At 41.0% G+C, this 24,851-nt stretch overlaps 1 protein-coding gene across 1 annotated transcript in view; it reads right to left on the reverse strand.

Annotated features, from left to right (window-relative positions):
• Positions 1–23,512: 23,512 nt before the first annotated feature.
• LOC105947951 overlaps positions 23,513–24,851 on the reverse strand; it is a 34,222-nt gene continuing 32,883 nt past the window's right edge. The window contains exon 4 of the mRNA XM_031894777.1: positions 23,513–24,127. Coding sequence (XP_031750637.1) covers positions 23,585–24,127 — 543 coding nt within the window. The 3' untranslated portion in view covers positions 23,513–23,584. The remainder of the gene's footprint in view (positions 24,128–24,851) is intronic.

Genomic DNA, 24,851 nt, shown 5'->3' on the forward strand with positions numbered 1-24,851 from the left:
AGGACCAATGGTATGTGAAATAAACACATTTTTTACTTATTTTGAGAGTACTGGTCTTGCTTGTAAAAAATATATACCGTATATACTCGAGTATAAGCCGATCCGAATATAAACCGAGGTACCTAATTTTACCTAAGTAAACTGGAAAAACGTATTGACTCGAGTATAAGCCTATGGTGGGAAATGCAGCGGCTACTGCTAAGTTTTAATAATCAAAATAAATACCAATAAAATTACATTAATTGAGGCATCAGTGGGGTATATGTTTTTCAATATAAGTAAACAAGCTCTGTAAGCGGAGAAGAGGGTCAACAAAAACAATATGAACACTACCCCACGCTCATTGCACATTGGCAAACTGGCAGCAGACCCAGTCCCGGAGGAGATGTAAGGGCAAATAAGTATTGCTAGTGGGAGCCTAGGCCAGGGCACTGGAGCGTCTGGTTGCAGGTGGCCTAATTGCACACAAAGGAGAGAGGGTGCTATTCTAGAGGGACCCATGGTACCCAACTCGAGTATAAGCCGAGGGTGACTTTTTCAGCACATTTTGGGTGCTGAAAAACTAGGCTTATACTCGAGTATATACAGTATCTATAAATCTACATCTAACCATCTATCTATCTACCTATCTATCTATCTATCTATCTATCTATCTATCTATCTATCTATCGAGAGAGAGGATTTCCAGTTATCCAGGATACTCTGAAATACAGGGAAGCCATCTTCCATAGATTCCTTTATACTCAAATAGGTCAAATTTTTTCTCTGCAGGAATCCATATTAGTGCCAAAGCAATTATACTTGTTTTATTTAATGTGTAACTGTATTTTCACATTAAGGTTTCCCGATAAAAAATTAATATATATATATATATATACATTCCCAATAATTATGCGTTCTGCAGCTTCCTTCCATCCGCTTTATTGATAATTTACTTTATGGTTAAAAAACATCAACGTTTTGGTCCTGCTCTGGGACCTTGTTCATGATGTCAAACCCCAGAACCTATACACACAATTAAGCTATATAAAGGAAACATAACCCCACCCACCTGTTTTGTATATATATATATATATATACACAACCACCCTAAATTTGTATCTTACAATATGGTCATTAAGTTAAACACATTTTTAGATTTTGAATCCTGTTTTATTTAAAATATAGAAATAAATGTGTAATAAATAACATATTTCTTGAAGAATCTCATAATTATTCATCACAGCTTTTTTTCCATTGAGGGATCTCATTGTAGGTGCAGAGATCTTCTGTAAATGTAACTTGCTTCTCCTTCTGTCGTAGTTATACTTCTCACCATCATCTCTTCATCCTCATTTTCTTCCTCAAAACCATGCTTTTACCAATATCTAAGTGAAACCCACCAAACTTCCAGTTGATCCAGAGGAAGGCAAAAAAACCCATCTGAAGTTGTGTCCAATTTGTCTCAGATGGGGAAAAATTCCTTCCTGACTCCAAATAGGCAGTCGGACCAGTCCCTGGATCAACTTTGCAACAAGAAGTCCGTTCACTAAACTTGTAGTTATTCCCTCACTAAACACAAATCTATCAAGATCAACCTTTTGCTTCTAAGAGAAACCCGCCAAGCTTCCAGTTAATCCAGAATAAGCCAAGAAACCCCAGGCAATTTGCCTAAGATAGGGAATTCCTTCCAACTTCTGAGTCCATCAAGATCAAACTTTTTTCAATATGAAACCCACCAAACTTTCAGTTGACTCCAAAAAGGCAGGCAGGCCATTCCCTTGATCAACTTTGCAGTATGAGGTAATTTCAGTCAACTTGCATTTTTCTCCTTCTAAAAAGCCATCCAAACTATCTCATTTATCCAATAGTACAAGATTCAAAGAATGCAGATAAAAATCCAGTTCAGAGCCTATCATAGGAAATAAATAACCACCAAAAACATTTCACATATCAGACAAAATAGTAACTGCAAACAGCTAGATACAGGGACCTGCCCCTCCACTCGATAAAGTTACCCACTCTCAATTCATAATCACAATTTTCACAACTCCCACTCCTGCGTCATTCCTCGCACCGTACTGCCGCTCCCCACTGTGTCCTCCCACTCCCTGCTGCGTCCTCACATCATGTCACAGCAATGAGGCAGACAGGTAGTAGCCAGGAGTGAGGATGCAGGGGGAGCTGGCTAAATCACCTTGGGGGCTGGATCTGGCTCGCCGGCCATAGTTTGAGGATACCCGTTCTAAAGAATCTTATAAATTTCTTCTTCCATTGTGGGATCTCATAAGAGGTGCAGAGGTTTTCTGTGAAGCTGACTTGCTGCACTTTCTTGTCATCCTCTGCACCTTCACTGCTCTCCATTCATTCTTCCTCACTTGTCCCACTGCTTTCAATTCCTTTCAGTTTCTTTCCCTCACTGGTTTCAGAGCCCTCACTGCTTTGAGATTGCTCTTCTGCAATTTTTTCACTGCATGAAGTATTTTCCATAGCAGTTTTGTAACTCTCTTCAGTGAGTTCTTCTTTTGGTGTTCTATAGTCTTCCTCACCTGATCTTTTCTCTTCATTTCCATTATCAGGGCCTGTATATTGGTTATGACCCCTGATATTTCATCTACTCTGCCCTACAAGTAACTTGTAGCTGGACTTTTACATGCATCTAGGGCAGGGTTCCCCAAACTTTTTAAACAGGGGGCCAGTTCACGGTCCCTCAGACTGTTCGGGGGCCGGTCTATAGTCCTCAAAGTACGACCCTGCCCCCCCCACTCCCCACTGTGTCCTCAAAATTACGGCCTGCCCCCCTCTCCCCGCTGCATCCTCAAACTATGGCCCAGCCCCCCCTCCCCGTTGCGTCCTCATACTACGGCCCACTCCAGCTCTATGCTCCCCACTCCCAGCTGCGTCCTCAAACTACGGGCCGCTCCTGCGTCCTTCCTCGCTCCGTACTGCCGCTCCCCACTGCGTCCTCCAACTACGGCCCCATCCCCCTTCTCCCTGCTGTGTCCTCATACTACGGCCGCTCCAGCTCCCTGCTGCGTCCTCATACTACGGCCCGCTTCAGCTCCATGCTCCACACTCCCAGCTGCGTCCTCAAACTATGGGCCGCTCCTGCGTCCTTCCTCGCTCCGTACTGCCGCTCCTCACTGCGTCCTCCAACTACGGCCCCGCCCCGCCTCTCCCTGCTGCGTCCTCAAACTACAGGCCGCTCCTGCGTCCTTCCTCACTCCGTACTGCGGCTCCTGCATCCTTCCTTGCTCCGTACTGCCGCTTCTGCGGTCTTCTTTTATTTCTTTTTTTTTTTTTTGTGCTTTTTTTGTATTTTGTTTTTTTTAAATTTTTTTTTGCTTTTTGTTTGTTTTAAATTTTTTTTTACATTTTGCTTTTTGTTGTTTTTTTTTAATTTTCTCACTGCTTCCTCTGACTGCTTTAATCATTCAGCAGCTGATCTTCCTCATGATCTAGAATTGCGCTTTTCCAATGCCGGGTCCCATCATCTATTATGGTGGTAGACCCTTTTTCCATGTCCGTGCGTTGCCCACTTTCATCGCAGTTTTCTCTGTTCTCTTTAATCCCACTTTTCTTAGATTTCTTTCTTAAGATTCTTCTAAAGAATCTTAGAAATTTGCTTCCTTTTTCCTTCTTCCTTTGTGGGATCTCAGGAAAAGTGCAGAGGATTCCTGCGAAGCTCACTTGCTTCACATTGTTTTTGTCCTCTGCACCTTCACTGTTGTCCATTCTTTCTTCTTCACTTATCCCGCTGCTTTCCGATCCTTTGCGTTCCTCTCCCTCACTGATAGAGCCCTCACTGCTTGTAGGTTGCTCCTCTGCAGTGTTTTCACTGCTTAAGGAACTCCCCATAGCAGTTTCATAAGACTCTTCAGTAAGTTCTAATTCTTTCCTTTCTTTTCTCTTCATTTCATTTATTAGGGCCTGCATATTGTCTATGGACCCTAATATTTCATCAATTCTGTCCTACAAGTAAAGCAAAGAATAAATAAAATCATCAGGACAATCATTTTTACATTTCTAATTTCATACAAAAAAGTAGTTGTATTTTAAGATAAATAAGTCCATTTATACCATTTAAGAAAGCTGACCTACTGCAACAATTCAGAAATTGGGAATAACTGGCCTTTGTTCTATACAGTAAATACAGGGTGAGGCTCTGCACAAGTGTTGGGAGGTGGTGCATTGGGGTGAGTGGCAGAAGGCTGGGCATTGTGGGCTGGTAATTAAAATGTAATTTAGATGCAGGTATAAATGCTCTGTAGCCAGATTCTAGTTATCACGTTAGATGTAACCCCTAAACACTGCTGTTTGTCATAGATGACCAATAATTTGTGTATTTACAATGATAGCATTCTTTATGTGAAAAGGAATATCTAGAAAGAAGTACATGAAAAACTAATAGTGCAATACTGAAAGTACTAAAGGTAACAACAAGGAAACCATATTCCCTATGGGTAGTGCTTTAAGTTATACGGGAAGCCACAGTTACATGGGATGGGGACACATACCATCGTACCAACACAATGCGCCCTCAAGATGTGCTCTGCTCTTTGAAACGCACAGGCACAATATAGCTCATAAGCGAGAGCAGAACCGACAGGGACGCACAAGGAACTGAGCGCGAGGTCATCTGGGCTCATTGGGAACCAACTAAAGGACTGTCTTAATGGGGACTAAGGGGCACTAATCATGAAAACAGTAAATAAAGGAAGCTGCATTTGAACATTGAAACATTTGGGTGCTCAGCTCTCTTGTTATATCATATATTTATATACAGTATATAGAATTCTTTAGTGGAACACAGAGTATATTTATTATTTACATACCTCTACATGAGTCAGCGAATCGATCCAGGCTTCCCGGATTTCCTCCAGCTGCTCAATGTAGTTTCCTTCTATTTCTGGAGAAAAAGAAAAATATTTGTGAGATATGTTCTGCTTTACATAAACGATAACTCAAACCTTGTGATTAAATTAAAAAGGTGCCGAAAGGTGTTTTGTGTTGTCAAGAAGTAAAGGTTTAGTGCTATTACAGGGGAAATATGTCTAATTGTTAGGTTCTTTTATACAGATATTCTTATTTTCCTGCTTAGATTTATATATATATAACTGGAAGCAGCCATGCTGATTGCTTCTTACTTGTTTTTAATCTTGTTCTTAGTCTTTAAACAAACAGTGCCTTCCAGTGATTAAATTGCCATAAAAACAAGCAAAATATTCATTTTTCTATATCCATAATTGGCCCCTATACTGTCCTTAGAGGATAATCCATAGTACATTATTAAATGGTTATAGAGTTCCAAACTTTGTGTGTGTAGGTTCATAGGAGTTAGCTTATGAAATATCTATTAAGGGAATATCGAAAGAATTTGATTGTTACCTTTCAATTCGCGCTCCATTTCAGTCCTGAATTGTCCAATGACAACTTCAAACTCGTCCAGCTTTTTCTGCTGAAATATAGATATTTATATGATTAGTGAATTCAGGTTAAATGTTGACATTTCACTTCAAACTAATTCACTTTAAATTAAAATGCAGTCAGATCAACTACTGGGGTGCATCTGAGTTTCTTTAACTGTTACATTAGCTGATTCATTATTTTGATTAACATCTGCATACACATACTTCTAATAAGCTAATACTACACATACTTCTAATAAGCTAATACTACACATACTTCTAATAAGCTAATACTACACATACTTCTAATAAACTAATACTACACATACTTCTAATAAGCTAATACTACACATACTTCTAATAAGCTAATACTACAGATACTTCTAATAAGTCAAAACTACAGATGCTTATAATAAGCTTGATTACAGTTAAGGAGTGGGAAATAAATTTAACAAAAAACGCCAATAAACAATGCATTTTGCATATTTTTTAGCAGTTTCATGATTTTTTTGCTGAAGCAAAATGGGACAGATTGGCTCGTCGCCATTCCCCAGAGTTTATATTAGAGGATTTATTGGATTGTAGAATCTGCATACAGATCGCTCTGACATTCTCCATTTCGGTTCAAAATGTCATATAAGCTTCATCTCATGGAATCCTACATGTAGAGACAGATTGCTGAGGGATTGTGACAATAACTTTTTGAATGATTTTGTTTAGAAAGTCTCTTTCCATGAGATTTATGTTATATTAAATGTTTATTTTGATGAAAGTTCCCCATAAATTAAATATTTTAATATCCTTACCGTTTTCCTGCATGGCAGGCAACAAAAAAGTCTGGAACACATTCTTTAAAAAACTGCGATATCTCGGTTTTTTTTATCAGATGGCAAGCTCGTCTTCACGCTCTGATGTGAGGAATCAAATGTGGCTGAGCCTGGGTGTGTGTGTTCTACAGCTAAACAGTGACCATTGTGACATCATCACATTGTGATGATGTCATAATGGCTCTGGTGTTTACATTGTGGAATACACTCAGCCTTAGAATGTTGTTACTATGGAAACCTATTGCACACATACCTACAGAGAGTTTCAATGCTCTAAATTGCAGTTAAATGGGAAATGTCATGAAAACAAAAGTGTAATACAGGCTTAATTTTCATGAGACAGATTGCTGAGTGGGGGATAGCAAAGAGCCATTTTTAAAATTACTTTGTTTAGAAAGCTCTATTAGATTACATGCAAAACTATACTTAATAGTTCCCCAGAAATTAAATACTTGTTCCAGCCTCTGACTGTAGTATAATATCAAATGTCAGTAACTAACCTTAAAATAGTAAATACTCATGAAGTGTAAACTTTAACACAAAAAATAATAAAGAATCAGTTACTGGGTCAGGAGTGAGTTTTATAGTGATCGCTGATGCACAAATATCCAAATACAACATCCAGTATCAGGGCTGCCATCTGGGGGGAGGGGGCAGTTGTGCTGGGCCTGGTGAGATCTGCATATGAATTTGGGCCCAATTGTATCATTAAAGTTATTAAAATTGCTCAAGTTACCTATAAAGTTACATTAAACTTACACACGTTGCCTAGAAACTTAATAAATAGGAGCTTATATAACTAGCGTAGCAAGCAGTGGCAATGCTGAGAAGCTTAACAGGGGCAGGGGCAAACTCCACCGACCATCATTGAATGAAACAACTTAGGCTCATGTCAGACAGGGCATATTCTTGTCATGCCGAAAACGCTTGCTGAGTATACACCCCGAATGCATCCTACCTGTGCCTGCACCCAAATGAATGAGATACGCTCAGGTGCAGGCACATGTAGCCGAAATACGCATAAAAACGTGAGAGAATGCAAAGTCTGGCGGTTTTATGCGTATTTCGGCTACATGTGCCCGCACCTGAGCGTATCTCATTCAATCGGGTGCAGGCACAGGTTGGAAAACAGTAAATGGCAGCACCCAGAGCACTGCTCAGTGAGAGCTGTAAATGACTGGCCTGCTATTGTTTAAATAAAGATAAGTAAAATGCTTTTTATATTTTTTAATATGGAATATCAAAATAAGTGCGAAAGAAAACATAACATTTATAGCAAGGAAATTCTGTGGAACTAAGCAATGTTATTAAAAGGCACCTATTGTATCATTTTCCCGACCAGAGCCTGTACTCTGGTTGGGGAATATCATTTTGGCCAGAAAACGCTCCTAGCGAGCACTATGCTACCAGCATCGAAGCACTTTCTGGCTAAAACAGTATGGGGTCCCCCAACCAGAGTGCAGGCAAATAATAGTAAGCGGTGAGTGCTTTTATTTCCTTCTAAAGGAAAGAAATTTACTCCAATAAACAATATGAAAGATGAATATAAATTAACTATATATTCCTACTGTTACATGCTAAAATGTAGCACATAAACACACAAGTGAAAAGGCCCAAATAACAAATCATCCAGAAACTGCACAGATAAAATGGGAGGCAACAACGGTCTCGACAACAGAACTGTTACATGTTTTGTATATTTCTCTTGCTCTTTAAGTTAATGCTTGTTACTTTCCAGGTTTTAATGTCTTTTGACTTGGAGGACAGTGGTATTTAGAGTTAAGGATTGCGTTCTCTCTCAGGACTGTCACTCCTTGTACTCAAGCTCTTAACCCTTATAGGGCCTTTTATTTATCCTGGGTTCCCCAAGAGATGTAGTCTGGACGAGTAGCTGCATGGTACTCATCTATTAACTGCTGCACAATTTCCCTTGAATTATCCAGCTCATCAAAGTTGTCCTTAAAAATGTCTTCCTTATGGAACTGCTCCAGGAAAGCCTCACGTTTTCGCAGTTTATCGTACTGCCGACAAGTTCTCTTAAACAGCTGGAGAAGAGAATATAAAAGTAGATGAAGCTGGAGCAGAGTGTAGTATAGAAACTAATTGTATCATTTTGAGGGCTGGGACTGCATGAGATGATACCACTGGGTCAGTGCCAAAAATACTGTTCTGAGCTCTATGTAAGTTCATGGAAAAGGATTTCTTATGATCAGAACACAGGGCCCTCAAAGTAATATGTCTTTAAAGGTTGCTAAAACTGAGATAATGATGCAGTTTTTTAAAGTTCGAATCTTAATATACAAATTAGAATTCTGATTTAGTTTGTTATTTGGCAAAATCCTAGAGAATGGAGTGTTCAGCTTAACCAAAAATACTGGATTTGGTGCATTCCTACTGAATATACACAAGGCACTAGTGCATTAGTGGATGCAGTAAAGGAAGATGGGGAACTACTGGGGGCCTATATTGGGGGCACGGATATTCCCTGCTAAAGGGCTGGGGTTGCCTTGGGCTGGTACAGAAGCCCAAAACATAATGTACAACATTTCTAGCCTATTTCTAAGTGTTAGTTCTCCTTTAAACTATGGGGGAAGACTGTCAAGGTTGGGTCTGGAAAAAAGGTGCTTGCGGGGACATTATTACCCTGTGCGAGTTCAATAGAGGGCATTATGGACAGATAGCAGGGAATCTTTTTCTAGACTTAAGGTGGCCATACACGGGCCGACTATAGCTGCCGATATCGGTCCCTTGGACCGATTCGGCAGCTAATCGGCCCGTGTATGGGGAGAGCAGAGCGGCCTGGCCGACCGAGATCTGGCCTGAAATTGGCCAGATCTCGATCGGCCAGGTTAGAAAATCTGGTCGGATCGGGGACCGCATCGGCTCGTTGATGCGGTCCCCGATCCGACTGCCCCATTGCCGCCCACATAATCCGATCGTTTGGCCCCAGGGCCAAACGATCGGATTATTTTTTTTTTAACCTAAATGCTCCCCGATATCGCCCACCGGTAGGTGGGGATATCGGGGGAAGATCCGCTCGCTTGGCGACATTGCCAAGCGAGCGGATCTGCTCGTGTATGGCCACCTTAACAGAAGTTTCATTAGAAGCAGTGATGGTGGTTATTTGCAGTGCGAGCAATGAGGTTGTAGAATTCCATGCCAGTTGCTGCTGTGATGGCAGATAAGAGGGGCTTTAATGATTCTTGAACTTAAACTATGTACCTATGTCACAAGAGCTTTCCTTATATGGAATGTATAGCAGAATTATACAGGAAATGCCCAGTATATATGATAAGCAACACCCTTATCCTTTTCTGTCTATGTAAGAGAATAACCAAAACAGAAATTACTTTCTATAACAGTATAATAGCCTACTCACCGAGGAGATATTGGTGTGATTAGCCATCATTAGCCATTAATCATTGTAGAATAAATAAAACAGCTAAAAAGCCCTAAAAGCCCTGTATACCTGTGTGGGATCCACTTCCCCTTGAATGATGTTCAGCAGTGCTGTCCAACTTCTGTTGTACCAAGGGCCAGAATTTTTCCGACCTACGTGGTGGAGGGCCGATAATGGTAGCCAGTTTTGACCACTCCCCTTTTTGAAACCGCACCCACTTGAAACCACACCCATGTTATCACATGACCATACCCATATTAATGGTTGTAGTACAGCAAAAACCTGCCATACTCTGCCTGCCCTACCCTGCCTTTGTGTGTGCCATACTCTGCCTGCCCTACCCTGCCTGTGTGTGTCATACTCTGCCTGCCCTACCCTGCCTGCGTGCCATACTTTCACTGTGTGTGCCATTCTTGGCTGGTTTGTGCCATACTTGGCCTGTGTGTGCCATACTCTGCCTGCCCTAACCTGCCTGTGTGTGCCATACTCTGCCTTCCCTACCCTGCCTGCGTGTGCCATACTTTCACTGTGTGTGCCATTCTTGGCTGGTTTGTGCCAAACGTGGCCTGTGTGTGCCATACTCTGCCTGCCCTACTCTGCCTGTGTGTGCCATACTGTGCCTTCCCTACCCTGCCTGTGTGTGCCATACTTTCACTGTGTGTGCCATTCTTGGCTGGTTTGTGCCAAACTTGGCCTGTGTGTGCCATACTCTGCCTGCCCTACTCTGCCTGTGTGTGCCATACTCTGCCTTCCCTACCCTGCCTGTGTGTGCCATACTCTGCCTGCCCTAACCTGCCTGTGTGTGCCATACTCTGCCTTCCCTACCCTGCCTGTGTGTGCCATACTTTCACTGTGTGTGCCATTCTTGGCTGGTTTGTGCCAAACTTGGCCTGTGTGTGCCATACTCTGCCTGCCCTACTCTGCCTGTGTGTGCCATACTCTGCCTTCCCTACCCTGCCTGTGTGTGCCATACTCTGCTTGCCCTATGCTGCCTGTGTGTATGGCACACACAGGCAGCCTACAGTGACACAATGCTGGCACTGCTCCTACAGTCTGCACAATAACTATATATTAAAAAACTTTTTAATTGCAGTACCACCACAGTATATGTTCTTTTTGTAGTGTGCAGGGTTTATTTGTGGGTTTCTACTGCTCCTGAGGTGTGAAAAGGGGAACAATGGGGGTGATTACAGCCTGAGCCTGAGGTGTGAACACTGCAGGGGGGTGAACAATGCAGAGATTAAAAGGTGTGAACAGTACAGGGGATTACATGTTTAAACAATACAGAGGGATTACAGCCTGAATCTGAGGTGAGAACCATGCGGGGGGGGGGGCAGTTAATCACAGTACTGATACAATTTAAAGCTTTCACAAGAGTAAGCCATCAAAGCAGCCAGACAGGTGGGGGGGCCACACAGAGGGGGGTCGCGGGCCGCATGCGGCCCGTGGGCCGCCAGTTGGACAGCACTGATGTTCAGTATTGCAATATAGCAGTGGTTGGTTTGCTGGTCACGGCCAGTGGATACCACATGTTGATGGTATTTGTGTTCTCTCTCTACAAAGAGCAGATATTTTCATCTGGTGCTCACAGCACAGCAGGCAGAGGGGTGCAAGTGTTTGGCAAGTGATTATTAAAGGTCGCACTTTTTAACCCCTTAGTGTTCTTGCACATGCTCCCCCTGGGGTCACAAATGATCTCAAATGGTGCTAGAGTTACATACAGTAGGTTACGTAGGTTGATACAAGTCCTTTATTCTGTAGATAATTCCCTATGGGAGCAGGCAAGGTGAGATAAAATAAATGGTACAAATTGTGAGGTTTTGTAAAGTAAAGGAAACAAAATATTCAGTTCATACATGAAGAGCGAATGACGTTCTATGTTCTGCAACATATATACTAATGCTAACTCCTTATAACTGGTGTATGTTAAAACCAGTATGTACCAAGGTTCTTCAAGGTTTACTTAGAAAAACATGAGCAGATGCATTCCACCATTAACACATTTATATGCAGTGCCTTATTTAAAAACAAGTAAGTCATTTATTATAAAATCAATTATATTTGTATGTGAAAATAAAAAAAATTCAATAATGTAAGGGGTGAGAACGGGGGAAGAGATGGATGTAGGTCAGGGATCCCCAACCTTTTATACTTGTGAGCCACATTCAAATGGAAAAAGTATTGGGGAGCAACACAAGCATGGAAAATGTTCCTGGGGGGTGCACATAAGAGCTATAATTGGCTATTTAGTAGCCCCTATGTAAATTGGCAGCCTATAGAAGGCTCTGTTTGGCTTTACACTGGTTTTTATGCAACCAAAACTTGCTTCCAAGCCAGAAATTCAAAAATGGGCACCTACTTTGAGGCCCCTGGGAGCAACATCCAAGGGGTTGGGGAGCAACATGTTACTCACGAACCACTGGTTGGGGATCACTGATTGTAGATGGTGCAGATATAGGATACAAAGGCCCAAGTAACCCCAATTATAACTGTATAGTGATGACACAAGATCTTGACTTGTAAGAAACATTAAAGGGATTCTGTGATGGTTTTTGTTGTGGAGTTTTTATTATTATATTATACTGTTCACATTGCAAATAATTCATTATACCATTTGAAATGCTATTCTCCAATCAATAAATGTATTGTTTTTGCTTTAATATTGCTGTGTAGGTGCCATCTCAGTGCATTGTGCCTGAGTCTGAGCTTTCAGAAGGAGCCAGGGATACACATTAGAACTGCTTTCAGGTAACCTATTGTTTCTCCTACTCCCATGTAACTGGAGGAGTCCCAAGCCGGACTTGGATTTTTACTATTGACTTTTATTCTCGTATCACCACTAGGAGGCATGGGAACATTTTTATCAGGGAGCTGCTATCTTGTAACCTTCCCATTGTTCTGCTGATTGGCTGCTGAGGGGGGAAGGGAAGGGGGTTAGATCACTTCAACTTGTAGTGCAACAGTAAAGTGTGAGTGACGTTTATAAGAGCGCATGTCATATCACTGAGGGCACCTAGGAAACTAAGAATATGCCTTGGCCCATTTTCAAATTTGAAAATTATATATGAAAAAGTGTTTGCTCTTTTGAAAAACAGATTTCCATTCAGGATTTTGTTGGAGAAGCACTATTAAATGAAGCATTTTGTAAAACACATGTTTTCCGATGACAGAATCCATTTAAGATGAGATGAAATCTTGCAGCAATTTGTGTGAACTGTAGAGTGACCTCCCTGCTATTCTTACAGGACCCCCAAACAGCCTTCCCTAACTGTGTGCTCGTGGGCACGCACACAAATTTTTTAATTCTGCAACTATCAGTTTTTTTATTGGAACAGCTACCTTGTTGCTTGAGCTTAATTACCCTAGCAACCAAGCAGCAGCTGGGAAGACAGAATGGGAAGACAACTGAAAAGGATTACAATAACAATAATCAATAATTAAAGTGAAACATTGCTGATTTTCTGATTTTAGTTGCTGGGGTTAGTGATCCTGACAACCAGATAGTATTTTCAGTTGCTGGTAAGGTAGGCCAATGAAAAAAACTCAAGAAATAAAAATGAAGGCTTATTTCAGAAGTGCTTAGAATAGGTCCATCTTTAACATACAAAGGTGTAGTTCTTCTTACGTGTGTCTAGCACTGCAAATACACGAGGCCCAAAGTGTGTGATTCTTGTATTGTAATTATGGCTACAAATTATTACATTAAAGATACATATTAAAAACATATAGTAACTACACAAATGACATATAAAGCTGCTGATTAGTCATTTTATTTAATTACATCATTAGATACCAGAATAAAACATCTTAAATATAAATTCCACTGAACAGTTTGATGCCCAATGTACATAGGTTTACGTATTTTGCATGCAGGGACCCCAAGATAGAGAAACTCCATATTATCTGTCATTTCAAAGGCAAAATCAACACATTTGCAGCATTGCATGTGGGGTAAAGTCACAAAAAAGTGCACCCCAAAAAGCCATATATTTTTGGAAAGTACTCACGCACCCAAATTCAAAATGGGTTATACTGCACCAAGTACCAAGCCACGGAGCTTTCCTAAATTTGGCGAATTTGCTAACATTTCCACTTTGCAGCATCTTATCTCCCATGTATCAATAGATGCCATGAAACTCCCTAAATATGAGTGCCATGAAATGAAAGGGAAACATAGGTTTACCTGAGTATTTGGCATGTAGAGGTCCCGAGGTAAAGATACCCCCAAATGATCTATCATTTATGTAATTTCAGCGACGGCAAAATCAACACTTTTGCATAATTTTATGTGGGATAATGTGACAAAAAAGTAGACACCCCAGAAATCCAAATGGGTACACAGCTTAACTACCAAGCTGCAAAACAAAATTGACTCTGCTGCTGAAAAAACACATTTACTGCATTTTTTGGTAAAGCAACAAAGAAATACATTTACACCCCAAACCATATTTGTTTGGAAAGAAAGTACGCATTTAAGCAAATCCAAAATGGGTAACCATGTCTTTCTACTCCAGTCTACTAACCCTTTACTAAAATTAGGGTTTTTAATGAAATACCTGAAAATTGCTTTAAAGCTTTTACTTTCTAGCATCTCATCTCCCACATTTATCCAGGGCTACACTTTGTGGCAATAACAGAACAGAGAGGATCAGAAGTTTCTCTGCAAATGACCCAACGCAGTTACAAATATAACTAGGTTTCTTTTCAGAAAAAGCCTGTGATATAAAGGTGAATTTGTGTCGTATTTAGTTGCTTTGCAGCGCACCAGTCACTAGATGGCACTGTTCAATCCATATTGCCTCTCACTCTCTTGTCCAAATACTGAGCTTTTTAATTTACCAAGAGCCTATAGTGTCCTAGAGCAGTGCCCATCATTTTTTCAAAATTGCTCCTGTACAGTCAGTTATACCCCAATACTGAGTTTAAGAAATCAATGTCCTGGTTTTTCCTGGGCAATGTTTGTATACGTAAAAATAGGGATTTGCGAGCTAGCATGAAGGGTAAGAATAGGATAAGGAGAGAATTAATGAAGGTTACCCAAGCTTTTAATGTACTTTTTGTTTGCCAAGGTCAGTCTTATTGACAACAACGTAGCAGTTTAAATTAAATGCTGCATAGAGAAGAAATGATTTATTTTTATATTGTAATTAAATTGTTTAATCATTGATTCACTGATTCCTAGGAGCTGGCAATCTAATTTCCATAGAAGACCCATTATTAAGGGATACTAAGACAAATTCAGGGAGCACATCCAAGTCTCAGACAGATAGTATCCTGGTTGCAGTGCTCACACTGTGCCAATAAAGAGGCTTATAATACACACAAATATAAATAATACAATAGATTATGATGATCTTCATATTTTAGTGAATTATATGCAGGGTCAGACTGGCTGAAGAGAGTGCCAGAGAAACATTTGGTGGGTGCAGACCCTAATGTGCCCCAGCCTAGGAGATTTCCCACCAGCCTGTCTTTATTTCCATTGTAGGCCTGTATGAAAAAATTTAATTTGAAATGCTTTACACACATACTACTTTAGTGAAGTATGCAGCTAATAATAATTATAAATAATAATGGCAGCGTGGTAATAGAACTGCATGAATTACACCAGTGATCCCCGACCAGTAGCTCACAAGCAAAATGTTACTCACCAACCCCCGGATGTTGCTTCCAGTGGCCTCAAAGTATGTGCTTCTTTTTGCATTCATGGCTTTTGGGCAAGTTTTAGTTGCATAAGAAACAGTTGTACTTACAATCACAGCCTCCTGTAGGCTTCCAGTCCACGTAGGGAATAACAAATAGCCAATTCGGCACCCCTAGGAACTTGTTTTTATGCTTCTTGTTGCTCAAAATCTCCTTTTACATTTGAATGTGGCTAACAAGTAAAAAAGGTTGGGACTTCTGAATTACACTATAATCACTAAGGGTACACAGGGCTCTTTTAGGGCATTACAGTGCCCAAAAATTTCTTGGTCTATTTGGGCAGCTCCTGGGTTGAACAAATTGTAATAGTTTGGTGACTTGAAGTACATGTGTCAGACATGGCTAGACAGGTCTTTTTGTGCATGTGGTGCACGTACCAGTGATCTCCATGTCACAAAATGAAGGGGGAGACCAGTTTTATGGAGTCCCAGGACTGACGGTGCTGCTTCCATCATGGCCTTTGTTTAAGTGGTGTTCTTCTCTAATGCCATGGGCACATGAAGCATTTGCCTTAAAACACAAAAGCAGGCATTTTTGGGCGGACCTCCCCTCCATGTACCTGCAATCAAGCAGAAGCGGTACTTTTTAGTGCAGATACACGGGGATGCGGAAGGGAGCAGATCCCCTTCTCTAACCCTGCAGACAAAATGCTCCCCTACATAACCAACTGTAATATTGTACCATGCTGACATCTAGAGATAATACAGCAATATTTCTGTATGACAGAGATACTCTGTAGGATTCTACAGTCTTTATGCAAAATTTACACTGGTATGTATTAACCCATTAGGTACCCTGTCCATTTCTGGAAAAAAAAAGAATTGTAATTGTCAAATCCGCAATATTTAAGGTGCTAATAGTTTTATTGTAAGGCTTATATTCTTGTTTCATGACATCACTTTACTGAAACGAAACCAACAAATTACTGTAAACTTCAAGTTCCGCAATAAAGAACGGAGTTCAAAACATTCCAACAATTATAGTGAAATGCCAATTAATGTAGTGTTGCCTAATTACTCTCTGTATAACCTGTCAGATGTATATATTTATATGGACTGGTTATTATAGAATAACATCAGCAATTTATATTGGGATCTGTTTACTGAATTATATCAGCGTTTCCTACATTATCTTTTCAGCAGGGTAATGGCTCATTTTTGGGCCCCACAGCAACATTTTTGGGTCCTTACAATTACACAATTTACAAAACTTATTCCAAAATTTACGCTACTTTCAAATAAATTTAACTTACTTATAAACTCCACTGTCCCCTCCCCAATTCAAAGACTGACCTATTAGCACATTTTTGTTATTATTTTTTTGAACTAATACTGACTAGTTATTGGGCCCCTAAATTTACGTACTTTACAAAACCTTGTGCAAAAACTCACGTAACTTACATACAGTATAAAGCAATGACAGCACAGAGCAGGGGCAGGTAGGTGGGAAGGGGTTAAACTTTGAACAAACTCCACTGACCCCCAATGAACTGACTTTTTAACACATTAATCAATGGAACTCTTTATATGAACCGCTTATTGTAGAGTAACATCCGCTGTTTATATTGCACACATGGACACAAGGGGCATGGGCAGAATTGTAGTACTGAGCACTTGTGTTAATGGGGGGCCCATATAAATAACTTGAACGGAGCCCCATATTTTCCATATTTATATTATGCTTCATAACCCACAAAAGCACACCCCATCATAGAAAAGTGCTGCGTTTCCATTGTTTTATTATACTGAGATTCCCCCCCCCCCCCAGAGTGTGAGCTGTGCCGCTACACTATGCTTACTGAGTGCCGGGGCCACAGGCTGAGGATGAGCATTCGCACTACTGAATTTTAGCTGCAGGAAGTGGCGATAAGTAAAGCCAAGATAGGGGCCACAATGTATAAGGTATAGGTCATACATGTGAAGGCCATGCCTTTAGTTTAACAAATTGGAAGAAAAAACTGTAGGAGACATAATGATGCAAATCTGGGTAGGATAATGGGACAATAATTGAAAGAAAGAATCCTAGTTTAGCCATTTTACAAGTTCTTACCCATAGTTGAACCCAGCCTGGTTTCAGTGTGCATCCAACTCTACACAGAATGATGGGAAATGTTAGCTTTTATCAAGGAAATTGGGAGTGGGCTTTGGGGCCTGGGTATATCAGACCTACTCTTGTTGAACTTTTTTGTGCTTGGTGAATGCACAGTTGGCTTGTTATTTTCAGTACTTTCTGGAACCATGCAATGGCTTGAGTTGTTTAAAGGAAATTTCAAATATTCTATGGCAAAATTCTAAAGTTCACACAAGGACAATATTTTTTATAGATTTAAAAAACAGTTTAAAACCCCAACCTACTGTTGTTCGACTTCATCTTATTCTTCCGCTTTTTCTTCTTATTCTTAGCGCCCCCCATTTTCTAAACGCTACTCCTCCTACAGCTTTAGGGGTACAACACCCAAACTCCCCACACATCTTCGCCCTATAGCGGAGCAGGCTGCTTGTGCTTTTCTAAGCAATCCTGCCCCCCATCTATTTGTGGCGCCGCTCCAAACCCCCCAATTTTCCCATTGACTTTGACGGAAGACTTTCAAACTGCTGCCACACTTACAGCTTTGAAGCTACACCCCCCAAACTTGAATAACATAATAATGGGATCACCCGAATGAAACAGCGACATTTGTTGGATGACTCCAAAGTGGGAGGGGCCACCAGCAGCCAATCAGATTTAACCTATTGAATTTTATTGATTTGATGCCAGGGTCCCCAAACTTTGCACAGTTTGTCACTGGGTGACTATGTTCCAAGTTTAGAAAAGAGGGCAGTGCCAACAACAGCCAATCAGATTTCACCTATAGACTTCATATGTTTACATTTAAACTGCTGCCATTCTTTATATATTAATACTAAGGTCCCCAAACTTTGCAGAGCTAGTCACCAGGTAACTGCAGTTCAGAGTTAGAAAAAGTGGGTGGAGCCACCAACCTGCTGCCATTCTCACTGTATTAACAGGGTCACTAGGGGGCTGCATTTTTAGGTTTTAAAAAGTGGGTGGAGCCACCAACAGCCTTCACCTATTGGGTTTTTTTTTTTGGTTTAAATTTAAAATGCTGCCTTTCTCACACTATTTATTTCCGGGTTCCCAAACTTTGCACAAACTTTGCACAATCAGTCACTGGCTGACTACATATTCAGGGTTAGAACAAGTGGGAGGAGCCACCAACAGCCAATCCATTTCCACCCATTACATTTCAGTGGTTTATATTTAAACTGATGCGATTATTTCAGTATTAATTCCAGGGTTGTTAAACTTTCAAGAGTTAGTCACTGGGTATTTGCAGTTCAAAGTTAGAAAAAGGTGGGTGGGGCCACCAACAGCCAATCACATTTCACCTATTTACTTTCAATGGTGAAGTGTAAAATACAGTCAGTCACAATTTTTATGCCTGAGTTCCTAAAGTTGGTCACTGGGGGACTGCAGTTCAAAAATAGGAAAAGTGGGTTGGGCCACTAACAACCAATCAGATTTCATCCATTGAATTTTATTGGTTTAAATTTAAAATGCTGCCATTCTCACACTATTTATGCCGGGGTGCCCACTGTTTGTCACTGGGTGACTTCGACTCAAGGTTAGAAAAAGTGGGCGGAGCCACCAACCACCAATCACAATTTACCTATTGACTTTTATTGGTTTAAATTTAAACTGCTGCCGTTCTTTAACTATTAATCTCAGGGTCTCTAAACTTTGCAGTCGCTGGGTAACTGCAGTTCCAGGTTAGAAAAAGGGGGCAGAGCCACCAACCGCCAATCAGATGTCACTCCTTGACTTTCAGTGGGGAAATTTAAATTGCTGCCATTCAGACACTATTAAAACCAGGGTCCCCAAACTTTGCACAGTGGTTTTTACTATATAAATGTGGTCCAAAAATTAGAAAAAAAGTGGGCGGAGCCTACAACAGATCAGATTTCATTCAGTGACTTCACGCTTTTCAACCCAACTTTTAGTATGATGTAGAGAGTAATATTCTGAGACAATTTGCAATTGGTCTTCATTTTTTATCATTTGTAGTTATTTCATTTTAAGTTCAGCAGGTCCCCAGTTTGAAGTTTCAGCAGTTATTTGGTTGCTAGGGTCCACATTCCTTTAACAACCAGGGAGTAGTTTGGATGAGAGACTATATGAACAAGAGAAGGCCTGAATAGATTCTTATTAGGTTACAAAAAGTAACAATAACAATAAAACTGTAACAGGCGTAGACAGCAGGAGCGCATATGTGAAAAATAAAGAATACTGTATATAATAGTGTAACAACGTTTTACACAGATTTGGTATTATATATACCCCACTAACAATAAAACTGTAGCCTCACAGAGCAATAGTTTTTTGGCTGCCGGTGTCAGTGACCCCCATTTGAAAGCTGGAGAGGGGCAGAAGAGAAAGGCAAATCATTCAAAAACTATATAATAAAAACCAATTGCAAAGTTGTTAGGAATAGGGAATTCTATAACATACTAAAAGTTAGCTCAAAGGTGAACCACCCCGTCAAGTTTTTAAGTTTTCAACATTTTTTTTTTAATAACTACATTTTTTGAGCTTCTAAGTTGTTAATAAATAAACTCATATTCGAGTTTGGTGAGTTTTTGAATTTTGCTTATTTAACTAAGCTTTTATTTGAAAATTCAATTTTTGTTAAATGGGCCTTTCAATTGATTTTGGTCACTCTCAGGAGACCTTGCTCAAGACATTAAAACAAACAAAACCCCCCGCAACCTTTAAACCCAATGGTACAAACACCAGAACACTCCCCCTGATGTCACATTCACTGTATAACCAGTTTAAAAGAAAACACAGTTGCCGGTCACCTATACCAAATATCTTAGTCAAAGTGTATTAAAATTAAGCCCAAAAACACAAGTACATCTTACTGATAAAGCCCCGCACTGCTACAGGGGGAGTATATATAGGAACACACGTATGAAGTGTGCTGGAGCGATGACAGAGCATATAACTAGCACTTCCACAGAAACGTACTGTTACAATCATGAGCAGATCCCAACCATGAGTATCTGTCACATTTGCACGGCCTATAGGGCTATCGCAAACCCAAACCACGCACTGTTAAAGGAGAAGGTTACATTACTAAATGTTAGGCACGGCCCCATGATTATAATTGTATATATGATACCCCGGGCCAGTGCTCCTGTTAGAAGCAAAGTACACCGGGCTGGGGTACTTCTGAGCGAGCACCATGGTGCGATTGTCTTCTTCCCCTACTTCTTTCTCTGATTGCCCTAGGCCTACACACGCTCACTGGGGTGAAAATATAGTTACACTTTCACTCTCCTGTGCATGCACATCCAGAGCAGGGAAGAAAGAAGGTCGCTCCGTGGTGCTTGCGCAGAAGTACCCCTGGCCAGGGCAGTTTTTTTGCTAACGGGAGCACTGGCTTGGGGCATCAGGTAAGTGATTATAATTACTAGGGGTGCTTTATTGATAATTTACTTCATGGTTAAAAAACATCAACGTTTCGGTCCTGGTCTGGGACCTTGTTCACAATGCCAAACCCCAGAACCTATACACACAATTAAGCTATATAAAGGAAACATAACCCCACCCACCTGTTTCATATCAGCACCCTGGCACCACAACCCCCAACCTGCATACCATGTAGAAATTATATATATATATATATATATATATATATATATATATATATATATATATATATATATATATAGAAACGAGTTGCTGGAAAGCTGCACACCATAAGAACAAGATAATACCTGGGTGTTCGTGCAGGAGGTATAGATACTCAGGGTAGGATTGACAGCACATGCAGGGTTTTCATATGAAAAATCACAAAGGTGTAGATGAATAAATGTGAGGCTTTATTCAGTCCGACGTTTCAGTTCCTATCTGGAACTTTCATCAGGGACAGCTGTCCCTGATGAAAGTTCCAGATAGGAACTGAAACGTCGGACTGAATAAAGCCTCACATTTATTCATCTACACCTTTGTGATTTTTCATATGAAAACCCTGCGTGTGCTGTCAATCCTACCCTGAGTATCTATATATATATATATATACACACAACCAAGCACCCTAAATTTGTATCTTACAATATGGTCTGTACTATGGTGCATTCACATACAATCTGTTCAATGTGTGGCCAACTTTCATTGGGGAAAGGACAAAAATAGAGAGCCCTTTAAGTATTATGTTATTAAGTTAAACACATTTTTAGATTTTGAATCCTGTTTTATTTAAAATATAGAAATAAATGTGTAATAAATAACATATTTTTGAAGAATCACATAGTTATTCATCACAGCTTTTTTTCCATCAAGGGATCTCATTGTAGGTGCAGAGATCTTCTGTAAATGTAACTTGCTTCTCCTTCTGTCGTAGTTATACTTCTCCCCATCATCTCTTCATCCTCATTTTCTTCCTCTGACAAAACCATGCTTAAACCAATTTCTAAGTGAAACCCACAAAACTTCCAGTTGATCCAGAGGAAGGCAAAAAAACCCATCTGAAGTTGTGGCCAATTTGTCTCAGATGGGGAAAAATTCCTTCCTGACTCCAAATAGGCAGTCGGACCAGTCCCTGGATCAACTTTGCAACAAGAAGTCAGTTCACTAATCTTGTAGTTTCTCCCTCACTAAACACAAATCTATCAAGATCAACGTTTTGCTTCTAAGAGAAACCCGCCAAGCTTCCAGTTAATCCAGAATAAGACAAGAAACCCCAGGCAATTAGCCTAAGATAGGGAATTCCTTCCAACTTCTGAGTCCATCAAGTTCAAACTTTTATTCTATATAAAACCCACCAAACTCTCAGTTGACTCCAAAAAGGCAGGCAGGCCATTCCCTTGATCAACTTTGCAGTATGAGGTCATTTCAGTCAACTTGCATTTTTCTCCTGCTAAAAATCCATCCAACGCCGTAAACTATCTTTATAGTTTCCAATAGTACAAGATTCAAAGAATGCAGATAAAAATCCAGTTCAGAGCCTATCATAGGAAATAAATAACCACTAAAAACATTTCATATCAGACAAAATAGTAACTGCAAACAGCTAGATACAGGGATCTGCCCCTCCACTCGATAAAGTTACCCGCTCGCAATTCATAATCACAATTTTCCCAACTCCCGCTGCCTGCTCCCCACTCCCTGCAGCGTCCTCAATCTACGGCCCGCTCCTGCGTCCTTCCTCGCTCTGTACTGCCGCTCCCCACTGTGTCCTCCCACTCCCTGCTGCGTCTTCCTCACCTGATCTTTTCTCTTCATTTCCATTATCAGGGCCTGTATATTGGTTATGACCCCTGATATTTCATCTACTCTGCCCTACAAGGAACTTGTAGCTGGACTTTTACAAGCATCTAGGGCAGGGTTGCTCAAACTTTTTTAACAGGGGGCCAGTTCACGGACTGTTCGGGAGCCAGTCTATAGTCCTCAAAGTACAACCCCGCTCCCCCACTCCCCACTGTGTCCTCAAAATTACGGCCTGCCCCCACTCTCCCTGCTGTATCCTCAAACTGTGGCCCCGCCCCCTCTCCCCGTTGCATCCACATACTACGGCCCGCTCCAGCTCCATGCTCCCCACTCGCAGCTGCGTCCTCAAACTATGGGCAGCTCCTGCGTCCTTCCTCGCTCCGTACTGCCGCCCCCCCTCTCCCCACTGCGTCTTCATACTACGGCCAGCTCCAGCTCCCTCCTGCATCCTCAAACTATGGGCCGCTCCTGCATCCTTCCTCGCTCCATACTGCCGCTCCCCACTGCGTCCTCCAACTACGGTCCGCTCCTGCGTCCTTCCGCGCTCTGTACTGCCGCTCCCCACTGCGTCCTCCAACTACGGGCCGCTCCTGCGTCCTTCCGCGCTCTGTACTGCTGCTCCTCACTGCGCCCTCAAACTACGGGCCGCTCCTGCGTCCTTCCGCGCTCTGTACTGCCGCTCCCCACTGCGTCCTCCAACTACGGCCCCGCCCCCCCTCTCCCCGCTGCGTCCTCATACTACGGCACGCTCCAGCTCCATGCTCCCCACTCCCAGCTGCATCCTCAAACTACGGGCTGCTCCTGCGTCCTTCCTCGCTCCGTACTGGCACTTCTGCAGTCTTCTTTTATTTCTTTTTTTTTTGTGCCTTTTTTGCTTTTTTTGTATTTTGTCTTTTTTTAATTTTTTTTGCTTTTTGTTTTTTTTAAATTTTTTTTTAAATTTAGCTTTTTGTTGTTTTTTTTTTTTAATTTTCTCACTGCTTCCTCTGACTGCTTTAATCATTCAGCAGCCGATCTTCCTCATGATCAAGCATTGCGCTCTTCCAATGCCGGGTCCCATCATCTATTACGGTGGTAGACCCTCTTTCCATGTCCGTGCGTTGTCCACTTTCATCGCAGTTTTCCGTGTTCTCTTTAATCCAACTTTTCTTAGCTTTCTTTCCAAAGATTCTTCTAAAGAATCTTATGAATTTGCTTCCTTTTTCCTTCTTCCTTTGCGGGATCTCATGAAAAGTGCAGAGGTTTCCTGCGAAGCTCACTTGCTTCACATTGTTTTTATCCTCTGCACCTTCACTTTTCTCCATTCTTTCTTCCTTACTTGTCCCGCTTTCCGATCCTTCCTGTTCCTCTCCCTCACTGTTAGAGCCCTCACTGCTTGTAGGTTGCTCCTCGGCAGTGTTTTCACTGCTTAAGGAACTCCCCATAGCAGTTTCATAAGACTCTTCAGTGAGTTCTTCTTCTTTCCTTTCTTTTGTCTTCATTTCAAATATTAGGGCCTGCATATTGTCTATGACCCCTAATATATCATCAATTCTGTCCTGCAAGTAAAGCAAAGAATAAATAAAATCATCAGGCCAATCATTTTTACATTTCTAATTTCATACAAAAAAGTAGTTGTATTTTAAGATAAATAAGTCCATTTATACCATTTAAGAAAGCTGACCTACTGCAACAATTCAGAATCTGGGAATAACTGGCCTTTGTTCTATACAGTAAATACAGGGTGAGGCTCTGCACAAGTGTTGGGAGGTGGTACATTGGGGTGAGTGGCAGATGGCTGGGCATTGTGGGCTGGTAATTAAAATGTCATTTAGATGCAGGTACAAATGATTGCTCTGCAGCCAGATTCTAGTTATTACGTTAGATGTAACCCTGAAGATGAAAAACTGCAATACTGAAAGTACTAAAGGTAGCAACAAGGAAACCATATTCCCTATGGGTAGTGCTTTAAGTAATACGGGAAGCCACAGTTACATAGGAACTGAGCGCGCAGTGAGGTCATCTGGGCTCATTGGGAACCAACTAAAGGACTGTCTTAATGGGGACTAAGGGGCACTAATCATGAAAACGGTAAATAAAGGAAGCTGCATTTGAACATTGAACCATTTGGGTGCTCAGCTCTCTTGATATATCATATATTTATATACAGTATATAGAATTCTTTAGTGGAACACAGAGTATATTTATTATTTACATACCTCTAAATGAGCCAGCGAATCCATCCAGGCTTCCCGGATTTCTTCTAGCTGCTCCTTGTAGATT

The sequence above is a fragment of the Xenopus tropicalis genome, chromosome 10 (genome assembly GCF_000004195.4).
Source record: "Xenopus tropicalis strain Nigerian chromosome 10, UCB_Xtro_10.0, whole genome shotgun sequence".
Classification (NCBI taxonomy): Eukaryota; Metazoa; Chordata; class Amphibia; order Anura; family Pipidae; genus Xenopus; species Xenopus tropicalis.